We start from the raw sequence: 24,238 nt of genomic DNA, 5'->3' as shown, positions 1-24,238 counted from the left end.
AGACACTTCCGGGTCACGTGGCCAGCGTGACGAAGCTGCTCTGGCGAGCCAGAACCAGTGCAGCACACGGAAACTCCATTTACCTTCCCGCTATAAAGCGGTACCTATTTATCTACTTGCACTTTGATGAGCTTTCAAACTGCTAAGCAGGAGCTGGGACCGAACGACGGGAGCTCACCCCGCCGCAGGGATTCGAACCGCCGACCTTACGATCAGCAAGTCCTAGGCACTGAGGTTTTACCCACAGCGCCACCCGCATCCCTTGGCTTATAATACTGGACCGAAATAAAAACAATATCCTGAGTACCAGCATACTGGAGGACCTCAGCCCCAGGTTTCAACACCCTATAGCTGACAGGAAGAATGACTTTGCTTACGTCCCCTTCATGCGAAAAGCTTGCTGCTTGGAGGGCATGAGCAATAAAGCAAGAAGCGGAAATGGGCAGCACAGCTGCTGAGGCTCCCTGGCACTTGCCCAGATTGTATTCTCAATATTGTGTAGACAGACTCAAACTGCATAGCAGACCTTTCACATTTTGCAATAATTCTATTTGTTGTAATGTGCGTTGTTTTTTGTTTCTGTTTGTTTCTTTACTGGATTGTCTTTTAAGGTTGTCAGCTTCCTTGCGATTGGTATGGCAAGTGGCACAGAATAGTTTGTGAGCAGACAAGCCAGCAAACCAGTCTTGCACAACAGCAAGGGGAAACACAGCTTCCACTTGAACTGGCACAGCCCGAATTGCAGAGACTTGTGGCACTGCGTAAATGGTGTGCGACTGCCTTGAGAACTGCACAAGGGGAAATGCTGACTGCCTGCAACAAACTTAAAAAGTCAGTTGCCATATTGATAACACTTCGCTTTACAGGAGTGTAGTTTGTTTGCATATACAGTAGATATATAACCTGATCTTCCTCAGGTGAGAGGAGCTATGGGCAGTTCTTCCATGAGTCCCTGAACAGGTCAGCCTAAAGATGCATCTGCTTGGCATGGAGAAAGTATCTGATTTAATCCCTGGCATCTCCAAGGAGGGCCGGGAGAGATCCCAGTCTGAAATCGAGCCACTGACAGTCAGCAGAGTGGCTGTGGGACCTTTGGGATCATCACCGGCAGGCAGAACAAGCCTTGTTCCCCACACTTTCAAAAACATGAAATCTGTGGTGGCTTTGATTTAGTTTTATACCTTGAACTATAAATGCAGCTTTTGAATCCCCACGACGGGGTGAGCTCCCGTTGCTTGGTCCCTGCTCCTGCCAACCTAGCAGTTCGAAAGCACATCAAAGTGCAAGTAGATAAATAGGTACCGCTCCGGCTGGAAGGTAAACGGCGTTTCCGTGTGCTGCTCTGGTTCGCCAGAAGCGGCTTAGTCATGCTAGCCACATGACCCGGAAGCTGTACGCCGGCTCCCTCAGCCAATAAAGCGATGAGCGCTGCAACCCCAGAGTCTGCCACGACTGGACCTAATGGTCAGGGGTCCCTTTACCTTTACCTTTACCTTTATAAATGCAGCTCAGCCACAAATAGTCAGCCTTTTTACCTTTACTTTCCCCTACGAAAAGCGTAACAGAAAAGACAACTGAAAGCAGGCACACTTGGGATACACAGAATGCAAAGAAACCAAGCTGCACCCAAACTTTTCTCCGGATGACCTATGGGGGTCACAGGGCGAGATTCTAACATGGCAGCCCTGGAATTCGCAGAAATTGCAGCATAAGCAACAAGAACCAACGCCCGACCTGGTAGAACATATGTGAACCAAAGTGCAGACACAGCCTTTTAGCGCTTGTTAACTTTGCCTCTACACAGTGCTCGTTCATTCATGCTTGCAGCGCTCATCCCTTAATACAAAACAAAAGTGAGAACAAAATGTTGCACCATGGACTGCTCCTGTTCAGGATTCCAGCCGGCCATGTCCTTTTCCAGGATATCTGATTCCTTTCCACACACCCCTCCAACAAAATTATGGGCACACTGAGCACAGTCAGTTTTCAATGTGCTGCTTGGAGGGGTCGTGGTCCCCTCTCTACTTAGGGTTTTTTTACCTAAAGATTCTTCATACTTCCCTAAGTCTGCTTATACCCTCTCTTGTGCAGGGGAGGTGCCCTTGTTGCTACATTAAGGATCCACACTCGGATAATGAGTTTAATATTAGTATACAGAATATCAAAGAACTACAGTACTTGTGAAACTGACTCCTATTCATCTTCCCTACCTACCCCTTTATTCTCTTAGCAAACATCTACGGTTGCACTCCTGCAATCATTTGCTACAAGGGCGTAAAGCATGCCTAAGGGGCTCATAAATGCAGCGAGTCGCATTCCTAGAGACAAACACTCTTCCGGGTTCTACCGACTTGGCAGGCAACCTTGTGATTTGTTGCACTCTCTGGCAGGCAATGCTGGAGATGAGCAAGTATTCTTTCATCTCAAATATTTTCCCCAAAGGGTTGGGGAAAATATGCATTATGCCTTTTGTCACAGGAGAGTTCATTAGTCTTACTTCTTTTTCCATGCTGTCACCCAGATGCCTTTTGTTTCAACTGCACTTCAAGATACTGATTAGGATCTTTCAGAGTCCTTCATGCCCGTCTCTCTCTGTCCCACCACAACCTTAAGGTTGACCAGGAGCCCCCTCTCAACACCACCCAGGTTTAACATCAAAGGAACACAGGAAGCTATTCCTGGTGCACACTTTCCATGCGGGTTCAGCAGGGTCCTAGCCCAGGGCTGTGGAGCCCGTGGTCCTCCAGATGTGGTTGGACTCCAACTCCCATCAGCCTCAGCTAGTTCAGAGTGTGGTCAGGGATGCTGGGAGTTGTAGCCCAAGAACATCTGGAGGACTACAGATGTTCCCCAGTCCTGTCCTAGCCTGAGCCTATAGAGCATCCCTTTATGCTTGGGCAGGATTTTAGTTGAGATTTAATAGATTTCTGCATATAAAAATTGGTGCATATTGTTCTGCTTTCCAATGACAGAACAGAACTTCAGATAAAGAAATGGCAAATATACGCTTCAGTTTCTTCAAAATCATTAATGGAATTTAAGCAAGCACTCTCTTCTCACTTTTACAGTAATCTCTTTCCAGAGATGGAAATAGCATACTTCTATATATATATAAAAGACCCTCTGGTAATATGCTTTCAGCTTTCAAGGCAGAAAATATCTGTCAAGCTTTGTTCAGCTATGTGTAAACAAAGCTGGATCAAAACTCAGATTCACTTTATTAACCACCACCTTTGGCTCCTTTCCAATATCTCAACAGTCTAAAGTTTCCCCTCGCCAACTCGGTTTTAAAGTCTGGGAAAAGCATGTTTACAGGCAGGCCTCATTTAACTGCAAGTTAATCACCTGCAACCAGCTAATGCCAATTAGGAAGGCTTTAAGGGAGAATGGCCAATGCATCCTGAAAATGTTAAGGAAACAGTTTGCTGCGAAGCAAGTTCTCGTATAGTTTTTCAGTGAAACTTGCTTCCTACTTTTAAGCGTGTTCCAGATCGCCAGTCTCACTGCACCTTAGTGATGTGTATGCTGTAGAAACCCCGAAATCAGCTTTAATATTAGTCCTCAGGTAAATTATGATGATCATCTGCCTGAGTTTATTCTGCCAACCAAGACACAGCCCTGCCGGGCATGACATTTTTGGGGTGTTTATTTATTAAAGCATTCCCCCAACCGCTTTACCAGCCAGCTAATTTGACTCCCCACTGCCACATCTTTTCTCTCGGGCCTCTCGGGCCTTTAATACTGGATCGTATCTTAAGAGAACAAACCAATAGGGAAAAAGAGCTATGGGTTGTCGGGAGGTTCGGATAATCAACTCAGAGAAGTCAGAGCTGGGGCAGGTTCTTTAGCATGCTAATTCTCGCTTATTCCAGCCTTACCTGAGGTAAAAAAAAAAGTAGGGGGGGGATCTAAATAAACTATTTCTACTACAAGGGGAGGGTAATTATACTCACAAAGGCACCTCTGTGTCAGGGTTGGGCATAAGGAGCCAGAAGGTCTGGGAGACGCAGGCTTAACCTAGTCTCCTGCAGTGAATGCACATTGTCTCGTGTAGGGGGAAAAATGCCAGACTGGGGGGACCTTGCAGAATTCAAGACAACAGTACTGCACCTTGTCTGAGAGGGTTATTTAATGCTTCTGGCACCTGTACTTACCGCCATCCTCTCTTTTCCTACCTTACAGGTTTAGAATTTATTTGGCATGTATAATTGTTATTTTGATCCTATAGCAACAAACAATAGGCAGCATGTCATTTCTTGATCCGTTAGCATTCCTCTTGGGTTTCACGGGCAACTTAACCCTTCCAATTCGGAAGTGCAGCAAGCGTTGTCAAACACGCCCCCCCAAAAAAAACCCTTTCCTGGAAGCCCCCACCTGCTCTGCCTTCCAAAGCCCCAGGGAAAAGTTGGAGAGACTTTGGCTGACATCTCAGCATGGAAAGGTGAGTAGCTCCAAGTTTAGAGTTTTACGTTATGTCCAAAGCACTTGAGCAAATATTGCTTCCGTAAACCAAAATAACAGTGCTAACAACACTGAATACACAGATATGTGTAACTGAACTAGTTTTACTGAACAATACAAGTATTTTGAAATTATCTTCTCAGCTCATGTCAGGTTTGCTGCCTCAATTCCAAGGAGATGGCACATCCAACTCTAAAAAGTGGTCAAATAGGGGCTCCCACCTGCTTCCACTGAGAATCTCCCAAAGATGCTTCTTTTAGACAGGGAAAGCTCCAGCACAAAACTGTTGAATTTTAATGTATACAGAAGTTCAATCCTACTCATTTGGGCCTGAATGGAGACAATGGTTTCCTGTCCCATTACAGATGCTAATTTGCCCAGCATTGCTGAGATACGCTGTGTTGTCATCAAAAGTGGGGAGGGTGGGGAGGGGCAGTGGCACTTACCTAACCTCTTGGCACCATCATGTAGCTTACTGGGAAGGAAAGTGGCAGGAAAGTGGGGGAGGTCAAGTGCAGTTCAAACGCACTGGCAGGAGCACCGGATTGGCTCCAACGGGGCAGACATGCCGTGTTGACCTCCCCGCTGCCTCATCCCTCCCGTTCCGGTAAACTGCAATAACACCAGAGTCAGGAAGCCAACTAAGCTCCTCTCTTCCCTCTCCCTTCCAGAAGCTCCTGGTGATCTCCTCACATACCTATTTTCCGTACATTCAAGCTCTAACTGAATTGCCACTTAATTCCAGCTTCTCCATTTTTTCCTTTACTCCCCTGTGATTAGATACCTTGCAACTGAGGATTACACTTCATGCATCTGATAGAGTGGGCTCCAGTCTATCAAAACACACAATTTATTAGACTTTAAGACCAATTTATTCGTCCATCTCAGCACCTAATTTATTAGTCTCCTTTACGTGGCAACAGACTAACACGGCTACCCCACCGGAGCTTGCTTTAAAGTTTCTGAGAAAAAATTAAAATGAATTAAAATAACTTGGATAATTGGAGGAAAGTACAAAGGACCAAAGCTATTCAGAAAGCTGAATAAAAAGGTGTTAAAACAGGAAAAGTGACCCCATCTAATAGCTATTCATCTAACAGGAACACCTATCATAAATAACATGATAAATTAAAAGGTTAACCTTCATGCTAACAAACATGTTCTTGTTAAATTACTAAACAAAAAATCCTTAAAATGTTGGAAAGTGTTTAGTGTATTAATTTTTACAATAAATAATAACACTAATAGGGAGTTATATTTTACTTCTGCATGCATGCCATTCTGTTCCATGGTATATAATTCAAATCGCAACAAATGCAATTCAAATGGCATTTTTTTTAAAAGGTTGGTGGTTAACAGTGGGCAGAGGAGGTAATATACAGTGTTATAACAAATAAACTTTGTCCATGAGAAGAGGGAAGTATTACAAACATTGTGATACACATTCTAACTAAGAATTATAATCTGGAAGTGAGTCACAAAAGAAATAATAATAATAATAATAATAATAATAATAATAATAATAATAATAATTATTATTTACCCACCCTTCACCCCAAGGTCCCAGGTGGGGCTAGAACAATTAAAAGGTAAAGTTGCAAACAGTTTAAATATAATCTACTTTCCTGTAAATCTATTTTGGCACAAATACGAAAAGCTGATGAAGGTGCACAATTACACAGAGAAATATACAGCTTTTAGCTGCTCTGGTTTCATTTCTATTTTGAATTTTCAAAATATTGTTTTTCACTATAAACCTTTAACAAATAATTTGAATGCATAATTTAATATATGTAAGCTACTTAAGAGTTTTCTTCATGGTTAAGCATTTGTTTATAATTAAAGCTACGATTTTACCTTTTTTAAAAAAAAGTCACAGCCTTGAGAATGTGGAGTATTTAACACATTCCCCTCCCTTCTTATTATATTATTTATTTTCTTACATTTATACTCCACCTTTCTCCTGTCATGGAACCCACAGCAGGTATGGTGGCCTGGAGACAGTATTGATGGATTGGGGGCTGAAATTTGATCCCTACTCCCCACTCCTGAGGCTCCCCGCCCCGCTTTGGACCATACCTTTGGTCTCTCCCTGCCCAAGCAGTGCCATAATGCAAATTCAAGGGAAATTATTCCATAGAAAAGACTGCAATAAGACAGCTAAAATGCTAACAAGTCAATGGGGGGCACACCCCACTTTAAGTCCCATTTGGCGACCCCCAGAATTCGGCGCCGGGGTGCCCCGCAACCCTTGCACCCCCAGGTAAAGACAGCTCTGGTAGGGCTCTCCAGTCTGAAAAGACACAAAATAGACAGCTCACGCATGCAAATTCCCTCGCTATTGTGGCAACAAGCAATTCCGATAGGCGTGACTGAATAATGAAGCAACATGTACATGGAATCACTTCAGATTTCCTTCCTTCCTTCTTCTTTTAAAGGCTTCCAAATGTTTAGTATGCACATATACAACAAAGCTGGTATGTAACCACTGTTAACCCTGCTCAGATGTGTTTACATGGCAAGCCAAAGGGGAATTTATTAGCAGTAGCTATAGCTACTTTTTTGAACGGGTGAGTGTTTCCTTGACTTACCGCTAATGGGAGGGAAAGCATCCACTAAGTGGCACTAGCTCTTGTATTGGCAGAGTGGTTTCACCATCACCACACAGGGAAGCAAATAGCTCAGTATGGAGAGCATGAGACTCTTAATTTCATCATGGTGGGTTCGAGCCCCATGCTGGGCTAAAGATTCCTGCATTGCAGGGGTTTCGACAAGATGACCCTCGGGTCCCTTCCAGCTCTACCATTCTATGATTCTATCACATGGCCCACCATCTAAATAAGACACACAACCTTATTCCCCTTAACAATAGGTAGAATTTTAATGTCACATCAGGGCTAAGAAAAACATGCAACTACAAAAATATCTTTTTTGGGGGGGGGGTATGGACAACATTTAACTAGAATGCAGCTATTAGGATGAGTTGTAAGGTATCAAACAATATTGAAGAACAATTCCAGGATCAAGCAAGAAGTAACACACAAATGCATGCAACAGTAGTTCACATGTTTTTCTTGAACTGTTTTGTTTTTTTGCTGGCGGGGGGCAACTGGGAGCAGTAAAGTGGTTGGAGGGAAGGGGCCTTCAACTCGCTCCCATTCTGATGCTCTCACAGACTAATATTGTAGTCTCCCCTCCCCAACAGTATTGTACATGTGTGCTTCTAAGGTCAACACATAGATCTTTGGAGTCCAGAAGATAAAGTTTCCTAATTTCCCCTAATTGCACAGCAACCTGGCTTGGTCAGATTGGCCAGAACTTCCAAGGCATCACAGCAGCTAAGCCAATGGCAGCCACAGAAATGGTGACATCATCAGCCGGGGCTCCCTGGCAAAGATTTAACAAAGGACTACTGTGACACCAGAGCAGATCAACATGGTGTTGCTCAGAGACTAGGCGATTGCTTCTAAATAACAGTGTTTAGAATTGAGACGTATATTGGCTTAAGTCCAAGGAACAGGAGAATGCAGAAGCACACGAGGACATTGCTTGATGACGTTCAAGGTCTAGTCGCTGTGCTGATGGGCCCTAAGGTACTCTAGAATTAAGACCTTTAAGCCACGTGAGCCTGACAGAAATCTCAAATAAACTTTAGCAGCTTTTGCTACAGGGACTGAGGTTTCTTTCATTGTATTTTTGGGCACCGGCGTTTCTTTGTTTTTGGATACTGTTAAAAAATATGCCACTTTCTAACTCTCAAAAAGAACGAGTTTCAAACAACAGTTTAAATAGCATATTCTCTTCCATTGACAACCAAGATGTATTTACCTTGTAGAGGCCAAAAAATCCCAGGTCCCGCAGTACAGTAAGGGCACTAACGCGTGGACCCGTCGTGATCTCTCCAGCCACTTGCAAGCGGATCTTGACAATTTCCAGTGGGTTTGTGAAAATCACTTGAGATGCTCCAGCCTGGAGTGGGGAAAGGAAAACACATGAGTGGCCCTGTGAACATGTCCTCGCTGTGAAGTACAGAAAGGAAGAACTCTCCAAATGCTGCTGGCACAGGGTCTCCATGTACTTCAATGGTGCCTTCACAAGGATAGGGGTGAATTGAGGTGATACAGCGACATTGCTTTCCGAACTGCAGTACAAAATGAACTGATGTTAATTATGCATTTTAATTGCAATTGATTTATGGATTGAAAGCTGCTGGTCTGTTAAACACAATGAGCTAAACAACCCTTAGATAAACATACGCCACTGTAACGTGACCTCCGTACAGCTTTGCTTAAAAAGAAGTCAGTAACATCTATTTCCATGATTCTGGAAGGCCAGGAGTAGAGTAAAGCTAGCCGTAGACATTTCAAGGCTGAATTATTAACTAAATAGAAGAAATGAAATCTGCCTGGCAGCATCTATCACAGTCTACTAAAGAAGGAAATCTGGCAGAATCTTTTTCTCTCTCCCTGTTTTGGCTCCCGTACAGAAAGTGCTGTGGAACATATGTATTTACAACAACTAATTTCCTCCGCTTTAAAAAAGTTACTGAACTGAAAGTTTGTATATCCTCAAAGGGCATCTTACTCAGTTGCTGCTAATCTGATGTGAACATCCTTTCTCTATCCAAAAGGCAGTCCTACTTTATTCAACTCGCTCCAGATAGAACTAGAACTCAAGCAGGAAACCAAGAGTTTCTTTAACAACTTGGTAGCTTACTTTCATTTGTTTTATTTAAAAAAACCTTGGGTAATGATGTGGCCATTTGCTTAGCGTAGTTAGTCATGAGGAACTGCCAACAGCCCGTTAAAACAACAATACTTAAGCAGACAAAAGTGCATCACTAATAAATCACTAATAAAGCTAATCCTATGTATGACAACTAGGAAAAGCTTGGAAGAAACAGCCTACCCTCTTCTCCCTCAAACCCAGCCATCTCTGGGAAAGTAAGGCATCAGGTTAGTTCAGCCCCTGAACTGTGATTTCCAGGCTGGACACCTGGGGAAAGCAAGTCTCTGAGGTTGGTATACAAAAGGGGAAAGGATGAGTGCCCTGGGTTGCTGCAGAGCCTGTGTGGCTCCTGGACCCAGTGGATCAGTATTTTTTTGGTTTGGTTTTCCTTGCAAATGCATCCCTGCACAGTAGCAAATCCTCAAGCTCTGTTGCAGTGAGCCTGGATATAAGGCACGAAGCCATTTTTCAAAATGTCCCCAAGAGTAATTGAGAGGAAGCAGAAGATGATGGATTGTTTACCTGCCTGTGCCCACTCTTGGCCAGAGGCCACGGAGGGAAGAAAACCAGAAGGGCAACAGAGGGAGCCGGACTCTGATGAAACTCCTGTGTCACACGCAAGTGCCGCTGGAGGTTTCCTGCGCTGGTTTTGCCTGCACTCACACTCCCGGGGCTACACTGCTGTGCTTGCCAACGATAGCAGACAATGTTGTATTAAATGTGCTAGTGTGGGAAGAATGCTGAGAAGTATGCTGTATCTGTTCTGCTGTGGCATCCCCATAGCGCATGGGGCCTCGCAGGCATTTTCTCAAAAACACATGGAGGGAATCTGACGCAGATGGATTATGTTAACAAGGCAAGGATGACAGTTTAAGTCTTAAAGCCCTTTGAAATCAATGGTACTACTCGGGGTTATTAGAGGCCAAATCATTAGTTTCTGATCTCCAGCCAAAAACCCAACTCTGTGTCCAGCCTGGGCATTCCTCTAGTATTTTCCACAATTGATATGCGATTAGCCATTTCCTTCTATTTATTTTAATGAGCTGCAACTGTGGATACCATGCCTATATTGAAATAATTAAGACGAGAATGATATTCCTCCCGAAGTTTCAGAAACGGGCTGCTAAGCGGCTTTGAAAATCTGCATTATTTTAAAATGCAGGTTTGGCGTGTGAAATACCACCAAGCTTGTTGGAAAGTGGCAGCCTTTGCAAGCTGCATTTAAATAATGAAACAAATGATGGAGGCTCTTAAGTATGCCAGAGGGAGAGCAAGTTGCGCAAAAGCTCTGAACTGCGGACCCTTTCCAACGAAAAGTCTGGGAACTCTGCAATCCTACCACAGTGAAAGTGCAGATAGGGGAATGCTTAGTGGGGGACCGTATACTCTGCATGCAAAAGCCTCCACCCCACCCTGTTTCTTCTGTTTGAAATCCTGGAGAGACATTGCCAGTGACTGTGAACAATACAGGTTATCAATGTATATCATCTTAATGGAGCCGCCAACTGCTGGGTGCTTCCGGTGACAAGGAAAAACACACCTCTTTGTTACAGCTTTTTCCGAGAGTTAAGACCAGCCCCTGTCTACTCTTCCAGCTGTAAACTGGTGTTTACACCTGCTTTGCACACAGAAGGTCCCAGACACAGCTGGCAGCAAACCCTGTCTGAAACCCTGCAGAGCTGCTGCCAGCCAGAGTAGACAATGCTGAGCTAGATGGACTTAATGCTCTGACTCAGTATAAGGAAGCTTCCGATAATACTATGATCGATATGGGGTGGTATTCACACTAGTCTTACTCCAAGCAGACACCATGAAGTCAAGGGGCATTCCTTTCAATGGGTTCACTCCGAGTGGGACTAAGCTAAAGCAACTTGTGGCTTTATTTATTTATATTTCGAAGTTTCATTGTTTTGCCTGGCAGCGGCAAAGTATCAAATGTGAACACATTTGCTTAATATATGCAATTTCAGAGTTCACCCCATCACTAAGTTTCACCTGCGCTTCAAGTACATGGCTAGCTAAGGTCAGCCCATGGCATTCCATCAGTGGCACTGACTTTGTTCATGTGTTTGTGACCAAGCACCATGATGGTGCCTGAGGAGGTATTTTTTTAATTATCGAAAGCAACATGTGCAGTAATTGTGAAGAGGAAACAGTTATAAATATACTCAGCCACTCTTATTCTACCATCAGTAGGCTGAAGTCCTGGAAGGCTTCCACAACAATTTCACACTGAATTATGGTACTACATTGGCAGGCTTATTTGTTTGCTACCTTTCCTCCAAAGAGTTCAACATGGGTCCCCCCAAAAAAACTATACAACAACCCTGTGAGGTAGGCTGAGGGACAGCCACTGGTCCAAAATCACTCTGGAGGCATATGCGTGTGAATGCCACAGCCTAACCAACGGTGGTAAATTTGCTTCTGTCAATGCTGCGCAGTAGTTAGAGCAGGAATTGCAAAACTGTGAACCTCCAGATGTTATGGGACTCCCACTATTCCTACTTATTGGCCATACTGCCTGAGTTAAAGTCAAGAGTCGCAGGGTCCCCAGCCCAGAGCCAGGATATTGGGTCTGAGTGCAGGACCTAATCCCTACTCAACAAGGAAGCTTACTAGGTGGCCCAGGGCAAGCCAAGATCTGCCAGCCCTAACCTACCTCACAGATTGCGGTGAGGCTTCCGAGGAGCTTCTGGAGGAACAGTGGGATCAGAATGTTATACTCGCAAGCAAACAAAAGAAAAGGGGTTTATGTCATGGCAGTCTGCAGGAATTTAAACATTGCTGCTTCAGAGACCTCAGCGACATCCCATAAACTACATTATATATGCAAGGATTCGATTTAAAAAAAGTAAAAACAAAAAAAGCACTTAAAGTTAAAATATCACTCTGTTTTTAAAATAATAAATATTGCTGGAACACTTTTATGGAACAGCAAGATGAGGATCAATGTTGAATTGTTTCAGCACTCAAGGACCACACAACACGACAGCCCTAAGTCGCCTCATCCACTCTCTACTGTAGGTTAATATGTATTTTTATGGAAATTTGTTTCTGCACTTTTTCAGTGACAACTCTTGACTTCAAAACAAAAAACAAAAACCACAATATCACTAGACACCTCTCGATGGCAGTATAACCTTGTACACACGTGTCTATCATTCTTCTTTTCTCTTTCTTTCTTTCTTTATCATATTTTCTCTGCACTCCCCAGGAGAAATGGGGAGGGGGTAGGGAATCGGATATTTCTCCTTTGTCTGAAAGAAGAGTGTTCCGTCACTTAGGAGGGGAAGGGAAATATTACCACAATGCTGCTGACCACCTTAATTACCATTTGGGAGGGAAAGAAACTTGATTGTTTGCTTGACCCACCACTCAAAAACAAGTTGAAGGGAGCTCTCAGGTCATTACATGCAACTGAACTAAGAGGAAAGCATGAAATGATAAATGCAACTTCTTCTCCCTTTCTGCTTCTTCTTCCCTTCCCATATCCTGCACCTCAGACTCCAGAGAGGACACGGCAAACTTTTGCGAATCATAGAATTCTGGACTTGGAAAGGAAGGGACCCCCGATGAATTGGTTGCAAACACAATGAAGTTCAGGTTTTGAAGAATACCGTTTATTTAAGTGCAAGCAACTGCTGCGTTTGCCTTGTTAAAGGGAACTTGTTAGAGGGAACAGCTTGAACGCTGGGGAAAGCCAATTTGTGAGTAAAGGGTTGTACCTGAACATCTTTCAAAAAACAAGGTCGCATGGACTATCAAAAGAATTTAGGAAGAACCCTGCATTCTGTTCCCAAGAATGGAAAGGCAGGAGTATCTGGAGCCCCCAAAGAGGATAATTCTGTTTTTTAAAAGCCCCCTACTTAGTCGCCTTTTGTTCTACACTAAGGAATTCCAAATACTAGGAGATCCAGCCTTTCGGTCACTTTGGCTGCTCCTTTCCACTCCACACATTTTCCTGCTTGACAATGTTATTGCCACATATGCACTGCCAAAATAGGGAAAATTTGTCATTAAAGCATGGGGAGTGAGGAATAAGAGTATTTGCATCCCCCCCCCCAAAAAAAAACCAGTACATGTGCTAATTCTTTAATAAGTATTATTTAAGCAGAAATACAATATATCTCACAATAGTAGGGGATGCAGTGATCAGTTGACCCGTGTGTGCCTGCTGTCTTAGTGGAAAACTTTTGATAGGCACCCACAAGGCCCTCCCTGCTCTCTTTTCATGGTTCTTTAAACCAGACATGGTCCAGAAAGCCCTTCAGATAGAGAAGATGTCTTCAAACAGAGGACTGTCATCTTTAAAGCAGATCACGCGGCTACCCTGTTTTTGAGGGAGGAGCTACAGACCTCTGCCTGCAACTACAGAGCTAGCTGCACCACAGACTTCAGTAAAAAGTATGACAATATTGGTCAAAGTTGGCAACTCACAAAGTTATTAACCAGGGTGGTACATGCAGGGCAGGGATCTCATTTTAGTCCACTGAAACTTGTAGCCATCTTGGCTCCTCTGAATGACAGAGTATTCCTAGAGAGCCTTCCTTCCTAGAGAGGCTAGACTGGTTCCCTCCTTGTTGTCCTAGGTAAAGGGATCCCTGACTGTTAGGTCCATTCGTGGCCGACTTTGGGGTTGCGGCGCTCATCTCACTTTATTGGCCGAGGGAACCGGCGTACAGCTTCCGGGTCATGTGGCCAGCACGGCTAAGCCGCTTCTGGCGAATCAGAGCAGCGCACGGAAACGCCATTTATGTTCCCGCCGGAGCGGTACCTATTTATCTACCTGCACTTCATGCTTTTGAACTGTTAGGTTGGCAGGAGGAGGGACCAAGCAATGGGAGCTCACCCCATCGCGGGGATTTGAACCGCTGACCTTCTACCCTTGGCTCTGTGGTTTAACCCACAGTGCCACCCGGGTCCCTCCTTGTTGTCCTACCAGCAGGTAAAGACTATTTTATGGTGGTGGGCTTTGGGGAACAACTGACTGGGGTTGGTTTTTTTACTAGATTGTTTACTAGATTTGATCTCTTTTTATTTCATTTTAATTATGTTATACTTTAATTAGTTTTTAACTTATCTTTTTTTTTAAGCTTTCTGTGTTTTAACCATGTTAGTTTTCATTTTTGTGAGCTGCCTTGAATCCCACTTCTGAAGAAAAGGTGTAGGAAATAAAATGATGATGATGATGATCCCCCTAACACCTGAAAAAAATAGAGTCCCGACCGGGTATCAGCTCATCTCACTTTTCTCTGCTTTTCTGCTACTCAAATCTTAATAAGCAGAAAACCAGTGTGACGACATACTTCTTGCATTTTTAAATTACTAGAAAAGCGGTGGGTTTTTTTAAACGAGGAATGCTCCCCTCTTATTTAAAAAACAAAACACAATATGAACACACAACTTAAGGACTTCGGCAGTACATTTTTATCTTACAAAATGCTGAAGATTTCTTTTTTTAAAAAAAATAGCTGGTAAGGTAAGCTGTACGAAACCATGGAATTAAACAATATGAAACAGTAATATTTCTACTAACATGGCATAGATTTAATTTAGTGAGGAAAAAGACGAAAAAATTTAAGATTTCCTCATTCTAATTTTCTAACTGCATGTCTAAGTAGGAAAAATATAGTTTATTTACAAGCTCTGACCAGTTCTGTGCTATAAAAACAGAAGACTTGATATTTTTCACTTTATTAGCTATAGCAGTTCTTCAGAAGCTGAGCCAAGAAATCAAAGTGGAGCCTATTTGATTGATGTTATAAAAGCAATTAAGTCACAGGTTTGTCAAATATGTTAACATTTGGCTCTGCCTCTAGTATGTGTCTATTTTGACTGCAAGTAGTAGAAGTAGTAACATTTAATGATTTACAGACCTTCCATGTCTTAAGGTCTGGTAGCTGAATTAAATCTATGATACCACCCCTTTGCCTTTATTTGCGCATTTGCAGACTGTAGTAACCTTTTTAAAAAAATGTTCATAACTATTTCTCTCTTCTTAATTCAGTTCTTTTTAGTGGTCCAGCAATAAGATTTCAATCACTTGGAGCAAACAAACATTAACACAACGGCGACGGCATGCCATGAAATGCAATATTAAATAATAACACATTCTAGTACAAATTGTCAAGCTTGACAACTACCCAGGTGAGGGTCCATAAAATTGTCACTACTTTCCAGGCCACTTGTAATGTAAGGAATGCTTTATATTTGAAAAGTGAGAATGTAAACCTTATCAATTATCATCTGTACTCCTGCTCCGAAGTTAACAACTCACCAAGCAATTTCTTCCTAGGCAAATTGTAACATGGGAGAATTATAACAGATCAACAAACATCTTCCGTTTCAGTCTTACTCGCTGCCATAGATCTTGTGGCAATACCTACTTGTATGGACTGGCTAAGCATAGCCTGACTGGTGGGATAGAGGGAATGACCCGCTCAGCTCCATAAAAGGTTAAACAGCAGAAAAACATGAATACCTGATAGATTCACTAACTTTTAGAATACCACATGGGACTGTATCCCTTTTAATTTTCTGAAAGAACAGGGGTGTGGGGTGGGGAGTTAGGGATCTTTTTTAAATAAAAAATTGTGTTCTAGTAAAAGTGAAAACCTTGGATCGCATTTGAACATGGTGATAGAAGAGCACACTAATTGGAGAAAAACCAAGCAACGCTATAAATTACATTAAATTTGAAAACTAATGAAGGGACAGCAAAGAAGCTTGAAGTAACTATTTTTTTCAAAGCAGAGCCGTCTCTTTTTTTTTCTTAAAATGAAAAGATGCTTAACTTTTTTTAAAGAAAGAAAGGGCAACAGAGGAAACAACACTTTAAAAAAATGTAGTCCAAAGGTAAAAATGGGCTCACATAAGCAACTTCAGTCCTGCCAGAAATTACCACTCTCATCCCTACATAACAGACTTCAGTTGATACCAGTGTTGTATCCCATATCAATTCAGGAGAATGAATTACTCAGTGAAAACAAAATTCTAGGTGCTTGAGGCTGCTCAAATTATACCTCAGAAATGGATCTAGCTATCTAAGCCAATATTCCATATGGAGTATCAGCATATTCCTATATGCTATACTACAGATAATTCCCCTTCCCTAGAGAGGTCCAAATCTCCCCCCTCCCCCAGGACAAGAATCTATTTTTTTCCACACACAGAAGAGGAACAACTTCTTTCCTAAATACTGTACACACACACCCTCCGCCACAAGTATCTTTTCCCCTCCTGGAATAAAGTACAGTGTTTTATTTTATCCATAATGCAGACTTCTGCCAAATAAAATGACTTAATCAGAAGAAGGTCTTTGCTTACTGCAAACGTTTTCATTTTTCTTCACACAACAGTAACACATATTCCCGAAATTAAATTAATTTTTTTAAAAAACCACCGGGATCACAAAAGCTGCAATCTTCACGTTTTTTGCAATGATCTGAAACAATATCCAAAGTACACTTTACACCAACTGGATCAAACACTCTTCACTTGGAAACAAAAGCAAAAAAAATATGCATTAAGCATTCTTGCTATTTATCCCTTGTGCCAAACACAGATGCTTCTAACAAGGTTGCCCAGTTCAAATCCTTGCAAAAACCACTCCCTGGGGTGGCACAGACTCCAGGAGTATCTGAGGGTGCATACATTTTGCCAGCATACATGCAAACCCTATGATACAGTTACGTTTAAGATTCTCTAAGAGAGAGATGGAAGATGTTTCTTGCTGCAAGATTTTTAAGTAGGCAGCTGCTTAAATTTAGAAAATAAGAAACCAATACTGTATCCCCTCAGGGCTGCTCCCAGACAAGTGGGACATACAAATAAATCGTTCTTCCATGGTTAAGGCACAAACGAAATGAAAATTTACTATTAAGGATGTTGCACTGTCTATATGTCCTTCCTATGTTCTATTGCCACCAGTAGGCATGGCATAGCTGGTATGAGCAGCGAAGGCCCATTTCTCCTGAGCAGTGAAATGAGAGAGGGCAGGCGGGGAAAAGGAGGGGAGAGAACAGTTGAGACTGTTAAAAAAGAGAGAGCATTTATTTGGCACTAAACACCTTCTCATTTGAGCACGATTGACCATTACAATCCCTGAAATGTCAAAAAATGAAGTGTTTTAATATTTGCTTTGGGTTGGAAGTTTAGAGTGGCAGTGTTTAATTAGGAAGAAAAAGTGTTCCTAAAACAGTGGTGAATGAAAAAGGGCTTTATTTCTCTTTGTTTTTAAATCAGCTTTATAATGGCAAATTGCTAAACATCCTTTCACTTAAGGAATATTTTGCTTAAAGTTCCATATTTAAACAGGAGTACCCAGGAAATTCAATTTTTAAAAAATCAATAGGATTATAAAATGGTGCCTATATGTTAAAGCGAAAGTGTGCTGAGCCGTGATAAGCTAACTTGCCTGATGCATCACTGCTAACATCTACACCTGCGGAGGCTGCACTACCTTTACTTCTTAAAAGCCCCCAGGCTTTCTGCAATAAGAAAAAAAAGATGCAATAAGCACAGGGACAGGGACATTGTGCGGATGCCCCATAAAATGTGAGTGAACAGGGCATGACAAGTCCAGGCTAAATGCCTAGTTGCACTGCTTTACAACACACATTCATCCAGAATATTGTGCCACTGGTTTTTAAGCAAGTGCTCTGTTAGAATTTCGACAGCATAGCAGAAGTGCACAAACTGTTTCTATTTAGCCCTTCTGCTTTATTGGCTCCTCCTATTGTTAACAAAAACTTCAGTGACAAGCTTGTTTGTGTACTTTCAGAACTATTTGCTTTGATTATTTGCATCCTTTCCACACATGCCATTAGAGTCAGCACAAGTTTGGCGTTTCTTAAATGCCACTGTGTTTTCTTAACAGGTTATTATTTAACCAGCTACAATGCTTCTCTCCAAAGACATCAAATGATATTGTAATCTGCTGTGAAAAGGAATTATGTCTGAGGAATTAAAATGAAAAACACTATTTATATCATCATTAAATTTACTTTTCCTCCAAGCAGCCCAAAGGTGGCATACACTTTCCCCCTCATATTATTCTCACAACAACTCTGCTATGCTGAAAGTAGTGACTGGCCAAAGGTCACCCCGTGAGCTCCATGGCTGAGTGGGGATTTGAACCCTGGTCTCACAGGTCCTAGTTCAACACCCTAACCACTACGCCACGCAGGCTCAGTGTGTATCCAGATCACAGTCTGAACCCATGCCATGTTTAGGTGAGCTAAAGAGCCCTTCAAGCAAAGGGCTGGGAGCATTGCAATTATGCTCAAAGTTCCACAAGACTTTTGTAAACTGTGGATCAAGCTATCAGAGCAAAGAGCATGCCATCAAGCACTTTGCAACTTACCACACTAACAATGCGCAAGTCCCCCCCCCCTTTTCTCCAAATGACCTTACAGATGAAACATTTCGAGATGTGACTAAACAGGGCAATTTGCACATCAATCCTCCTTACTCTACTTCCGATATCAAAATAACCTTCCAAGATACCTTTTGTCTCCTTAATGAGAAGATGGAATTGGGCTGTCAACTGTATTAAGTACCGTGGGGTCATGAAACAAAAACCTCTTATTTTCCCTAGCGAAGAAAATAAGTTCACTGCAGCCGAAGGCGGCGTTTTCCATCGAGACAAGCAGCTTTGTGGGTTGCAAGTGCAAAAGTCAACCATGTGTACTAATTCTCACTAATCATTCTGCAAGGTGAGCTCCCCAGTGACTCAAAAGTCAAGGAATGTCAACTGCAGCGCAAACAGCAAAGCGCAACTTTGCATGTGACACCGAACCAAATTCCAGAAGGACAATGTACCTGTTGAGCCGCTCAAAACACTTGTTCCTATTCTCGATTGTCGCCGTCTCTCGTTTTAGAAAAAAACCCAACGCGGCATACAACAACTCCTTAGCTGGAATCAGTTTACCTTTATAAAAAGCAAACAAACCCCCAAACCTTTATTACAATGGAAGCTAAGGGCAAAACAAAACCCTCATTAAGGCAGCAGTCCTACATGCACTTAGCTGTGGCTTAAGTCCCATTGAAATCATTGGGTTGCACTTGTAAGCAGACATGCCTCAGGCTGCACTGCAAATCAAGCTACTGCTGAGCAGATATGACAAGTGAATATTGAAATGGAAATCTGCTGTCCTGTTGAACAGAGGACAATAGAGCCAGTGTATGCTTCCACCTATCTCCTGCCTGTGTTATGCTTCAACTGGTGACTTCATGATTATCCCAGACTCAATAATTTTGGGGGCTTCTGTAGTGGAAGGCCTGGAGGGAGTCACCAAGACAGCACTGCACTTCGTATTGCTGCTTCCTTCCCTCTCCCTAGGATGAATCCATCTCACTGGCGTAAAAATCAGCAAAAGCCAAAATGAAGGACAGAACTTGCAACCTAAAGTCTGTGAGCCTTTCGTGGAATCTTTTCTTTTTCATGAGGCAGAAATCTAAAAAGGGGGCAGCATGAGCAGGGAAACAGAAGCTTCTTTTTTTCCTGTGGAAAGACATTCTTCACCTTTCCTCCACCAAGTGCTTTTCTCACCCATGAGGGAAAAAGAAGTGGCAACCTTATCTTTCCACGGCGGAGGGTATAAAAGGGGCAGTTTTCATCTGAAAAAGGATTAAGAAGCCCCTCTTTTCCTTCAAACTGTAGCCTCAGCAGCTGCACCGTGTAAAACAACAACAACAACAGCAGAACTACTGTATACCTATTGCGTAGCTCTGCGGTAAGGCTTTCAAACTTAATCATCCACTGGCCTAGGTCTAGACTAACCACAGTCAACGAATAGCTTTATTTCTGATGTTCAGGTGTGAGTGCTGTTGCTTATGTAGCCGAAACAGCACAATCCACCCCAAGGGGGAAGTATCAGCAGACTTGAGAGAGAGCCCTGAGGTCTGCAGAAGTACAAAAACACCTCCAGAGGAAACTAACCCCAAGAAGGACTGGCCACAGAACACCCTTGCTTCCTGTTGAAGGAAAAAATGGAACATTGAAAGGGGGTGGGAAGGGAAGGGAGCACAGATGATTAACACACGGAACAGAAAGACTTCACACACACACTTCAACATTTTGTTGCCAGTTCGTTAAGCCTGTGTTTAGAAGAATGAGGGAAAACAAGAGAGAAAGACAATATAGAGAGAAAGACAATACAATCGGGACCTATGGACGAAGGGTAGGATACAAGATTTAAAAATAAGTATGAAATGAAATGAATATGGAGGAATTACCATCTCTATCCATGCTGCCAACTTTGAAAGACCTACTGGAACATAAACAAAACAAGGCCACCCATAAAGAGACAACACAAGTCTCATCCTACCTACCTGGCACTGTTGTCTGCCCTCTAGTTAAACACTTCAATTCAAAGAAAGCCCTGGGCTGTTTGCCACCAAACACTGACTGCCAGGAAATTATGCAGAATCACATAATTAATTTTAGAGTCTGGGTGCCGGCTGAAAGATCCAGCATACACAGCACTTTTTTTTTTGGAAAATACGGCTATGAAACCGTCCTCTTTCAGAACATGACTGAACCATAAGAAGGTACTAAATAGATACCTGTGTCATTATTTTATTTTCTTAAGTGTTTTTTGCAAAGTAAAGTATCCATTATTTAGAATTAATTAGGAAAATCAATCAGCTGCACAAACCGCCACAATGTAAATTGGCCATAAATGGTGCTATAAAAATGTATAATAATAATAATAATAATAATAATAATAATAATAATTTGTCTGTCTGCTATTGGGCTTTTGGTCATTTGGAAATCTTTCTTCTGCATCCCCAAATATTTTATTTCGTTTAAAGTTTTATCACTGTGCATTTTGTGCCTCCGAACAAAAAAAGGTCCACGGTCTTTCCTTTTTTTAAAAAAGAAAAATGCTCCTTGAACGCTCCTTTAGTTACAGAACAGGTGAGCCTACTTGGCACTGTGTGACAGGTCACTGATCAAAAAGAACAGGCAGACATCGCCCCCACCCTTAGGAGAATTGTGCAAAGCTAAAGCTTCACCGCCTGCACTGAAGAACATACACCGCTTTCTCTAGGCACAGCTGCACGAGTCTCTTCTTCTCCTGATATTACGGTACTGTTTGCTGTGATCCGTTTTGTGCTTCCACGTTCTTTTCAGCAGAGATATAAATTGCTTTAGAGAGTGACCTCATCCTTCTTATGACAGCAAGAAATTTACCAGTCAGCTTGGAACGCCACCAGCCCTGCCCTGCCCCGATGATCAAAGCCAGTTTAAATGAACAGCCTTCTCTGTCTTCAAAATGGCACTCATCTTTGAACAAGAGTTCATTTCATGTACAAAGGATTTATTTTAATTGCTTGAATAAAATCAATACTCCTCGATAGAGCGCTGGTTATAATTATATAAACCGATGTTGCAAAACTAAGCAGCAGGGATATTGTCACTTAAAGAGAATGGAACGCAGGTCGTTCAGCAAGATACCACCCCAGGAAGGCAAAACGAACGCCTTTTATATACGGCATACATTTGGGAACGCACGAGGCACTCAGTTAATATCACAAAGCCTAACAACACTATGGCAACAAGCAAGCGCGAATCGTTTTTGCCATTTTGCAGAGCCGGTATTATGGCCTGAATGGGAACATTAGCGAGTGAAATGTGGGCCAGGGGGGCATAAAGACGAGAAGGACAAGGCAGAGTAGGTGCCACGATGAATTTGTGAGTAGAGCCAACTTTCAAATACACATTGTATTTAAGCAAGCAGATAAGTGTTTGCAAGCAAGCGATTAAACTGCCAATATTGCAACAACAACATTGTATTGTAGTACATCGTATGTAATCAAGTCTATCATTTTACCAAGTGCACTTTTAAAATGCCAAGATAATTACAAGAGTAATAATAACAAATATAGCAACATTGTATGTAACTTTAGCAAACGGGAACCTTTAAAATACCAAGCTATTACTACTGCAACTACTATTAATTTTCTTATTGTTACAACAAAAATTATTAAACCATTAAATTAAATAATAAAAGCACTCAAAATGCTCAACCTGTTACCATTTAAGAGCCACCTTCAATTGACTACTTAAGGAAGGAACCAATAGGCTTGCAAGCTTAAAGGCTTAATCTTTGTGGTTCTGTTCCTAATAAATGCATCTCAGATAAAACAAACATAAAGAAGATACTTACACAGCCACCAGCGACAATTTCTGCTGCAAAAGGAACAGAACCGTCTCTCGCCATAAATTTGTCTCTTATAAAATCGTTTACCTTGGAAAACAAAATTTCAGTCAAATGAAGGAAGAAAACATGTCCCATTATTTTTTTTAACAAAAGAATACCAATTTTCATAAGTATGAATTCTATGGCTTTCATCAATATCGTATGTATACTTAGAAAAGAGAGAGAGGACTGCTCCATTTAAATCAGATTTACAGCACAGCAGGACGGTTTACATATCAGCAGGTATATTCATCTATTTAAAAAATAGCTTAGTTTAAGCATTAGTCTTAAATATTTCTGAACATTTCTTCAAATATGTTCCACTGTGTGGGAGCCTGATCTTGAAAATAAGCTGTAATGATTTCAATTATCATTTCAATGATTTTTGAGTTTACTGCTAAGAAGACAGTGCGCACAAGATTTCAGACTAAAATTAAAAGTATCCTTATTTGGCATTTATGGATTTCTTAGTTGCTTTTCAAGTTTTAAGCACTACAGGAAATAAGTAATGTAAGGAACGTGAAAATGTATGAACAGGACTTCTTTTTTTTCTACAAGGTTTTCACTCTATGTCATAGTTATTTATATTAAAGTACAAGGGAATGAAGATGAAGGGGGCTGCTATTGAGCCGAACATTTCAAATGAGGCTGTTAGATGATGGGCTTTAGCTAGACTCTCATCCAAAACACACAGAAACACACTCGGTGCAACCTGAAGCACCCAGAGGCAAGATATGAACACAGACTGCATTCTGCAAGTATAACTTTATCAAAGGATGGTATGCACTTATGCAGGCTTTAAGCAAACAACCCCCTAAGTTTTCTCACTGGGAAATTCAAAGATACAAAAATGAGAGATTATATACAATAAAGGTTTTTGCATTGAACTTACAGTAAGTTTTATGGCCTTTTCAGGGGCTACTCCCAATAATTGTGGCAAAAGACCTGTAAATATAAAAGGAGCAAAAATACATATTATGGAATGTATCATTAAGTTGGCAAATAAACAGCTATGCAAAGTTTGCCAGCTAAAAAGAGGGAGGGCCATTTTTAGGGCAATTTTCTACTCTTATGTTCAACAGGAGCATCTAGACACGTCATTATGATTTTTTGTAACCACCTAAACGAAAATTATCATGGTTCGGAACTGCGGCTATTCAAATGCCACCATATAGCTCCATTATAATAACTTAGAATTCAGAGTAAATGGTGAAGCACAATTCAGAAACTTGCCCTTTACAGATTTCCCTTGGGCTCATTCAGAAGCAATGCATTAGCTTGTTGCTGTACCTTCAGAAACCTAGAGTCTCGTCTGTACGCATGCACTGCCAGTCTGGGGTTGGCAAAGATGGTACACAGCTTCTTCATCACAGTGTCTTAAGAGACAAGACCAAAAAGCCCATCAGCTGAAAGCAGCTGAACATTTCACCTGTTCCATAGATTCCCTTATGAATCTTGTAGGGTTTCAAGAAAAGGTTGTGGAAATAGTGTGTGAGAGAAATGACTTGAAGACTCCCAAGTGCTTCAGTTATCACCAGCAACAAGAACTGCAGCCATAAGGAAATAGCCAACAAGAAAGAAAGAAAGCCAAGCCACGTCAAAGTTATTTTGCAGCTACAGCTCAGTGGTCAAGCACATGGTTTGCATGCAAAAGGTCCCAGTTCAATCCTTGGAATTTCCAGTTAGCAGGTAGCAAGCCTGGCTGGGGAAGACCTCGGCTCAAAGCTTTAGAGAGCCCCAGGCAGTCAGGCAGAGACATATTCAGCTACACAGAGTAATGGTCTGCTCAGGATAAAGCATATTCCTGTGTTCTTCGTGGCTGATTTTAAGTTCACATAATG

The 24,238-nt window shown here is 41.9% G+C and overlaps 1 protein-coding gene across 2 annotated transcripts in view; it reads right to left on the bottom strand.

The window, feature by feature from the left end:
- The window catches only part of SLC25A13 (solute carrier family 25 member 13), a 110,392-nt gene that overhangs the window by 12,629 nt on the left and 73,525 nt on the right, over positions 1-24,238 (bottom strand). For both annotated transcript variants that reach the window (XM_081882853.1, XM_081882854.1), the window contains 3 exons: positions 23,290-23,342; positions 22,365-22,445; positions 8,290-8,430 (listed from right to left, as the gene is read on the bottom strand). In XM_081882853.1, coding sequence (XP_081738979.1) covers positions 8,290-8,430; positions 22,365-22,445; positions 23,290-23,342 — 275 coding nt within the window. The remainder of the gene's footprint in view (positions 1-8,289; positions 8,431-22,364; positions 22,446-23,289; positions 23,343-24,238) is intronic.

This window comes from Podarcis melisellensis, assembly GCF_964234715.1.
Source record: "Podarcis melisellensis genome assembly, chromosome: 12".
NCBI lineage: Eukaryota > Metazoa > Chordata > Lepidosauria > Squamata > Lacertidae > Podarcis > Podarcis melisellensis.
The sequence above is the reverse complement of the archived record's forward strand: the minus strand, read 5'-3'. Positions and strand labels throughout refer to the sequence as shown.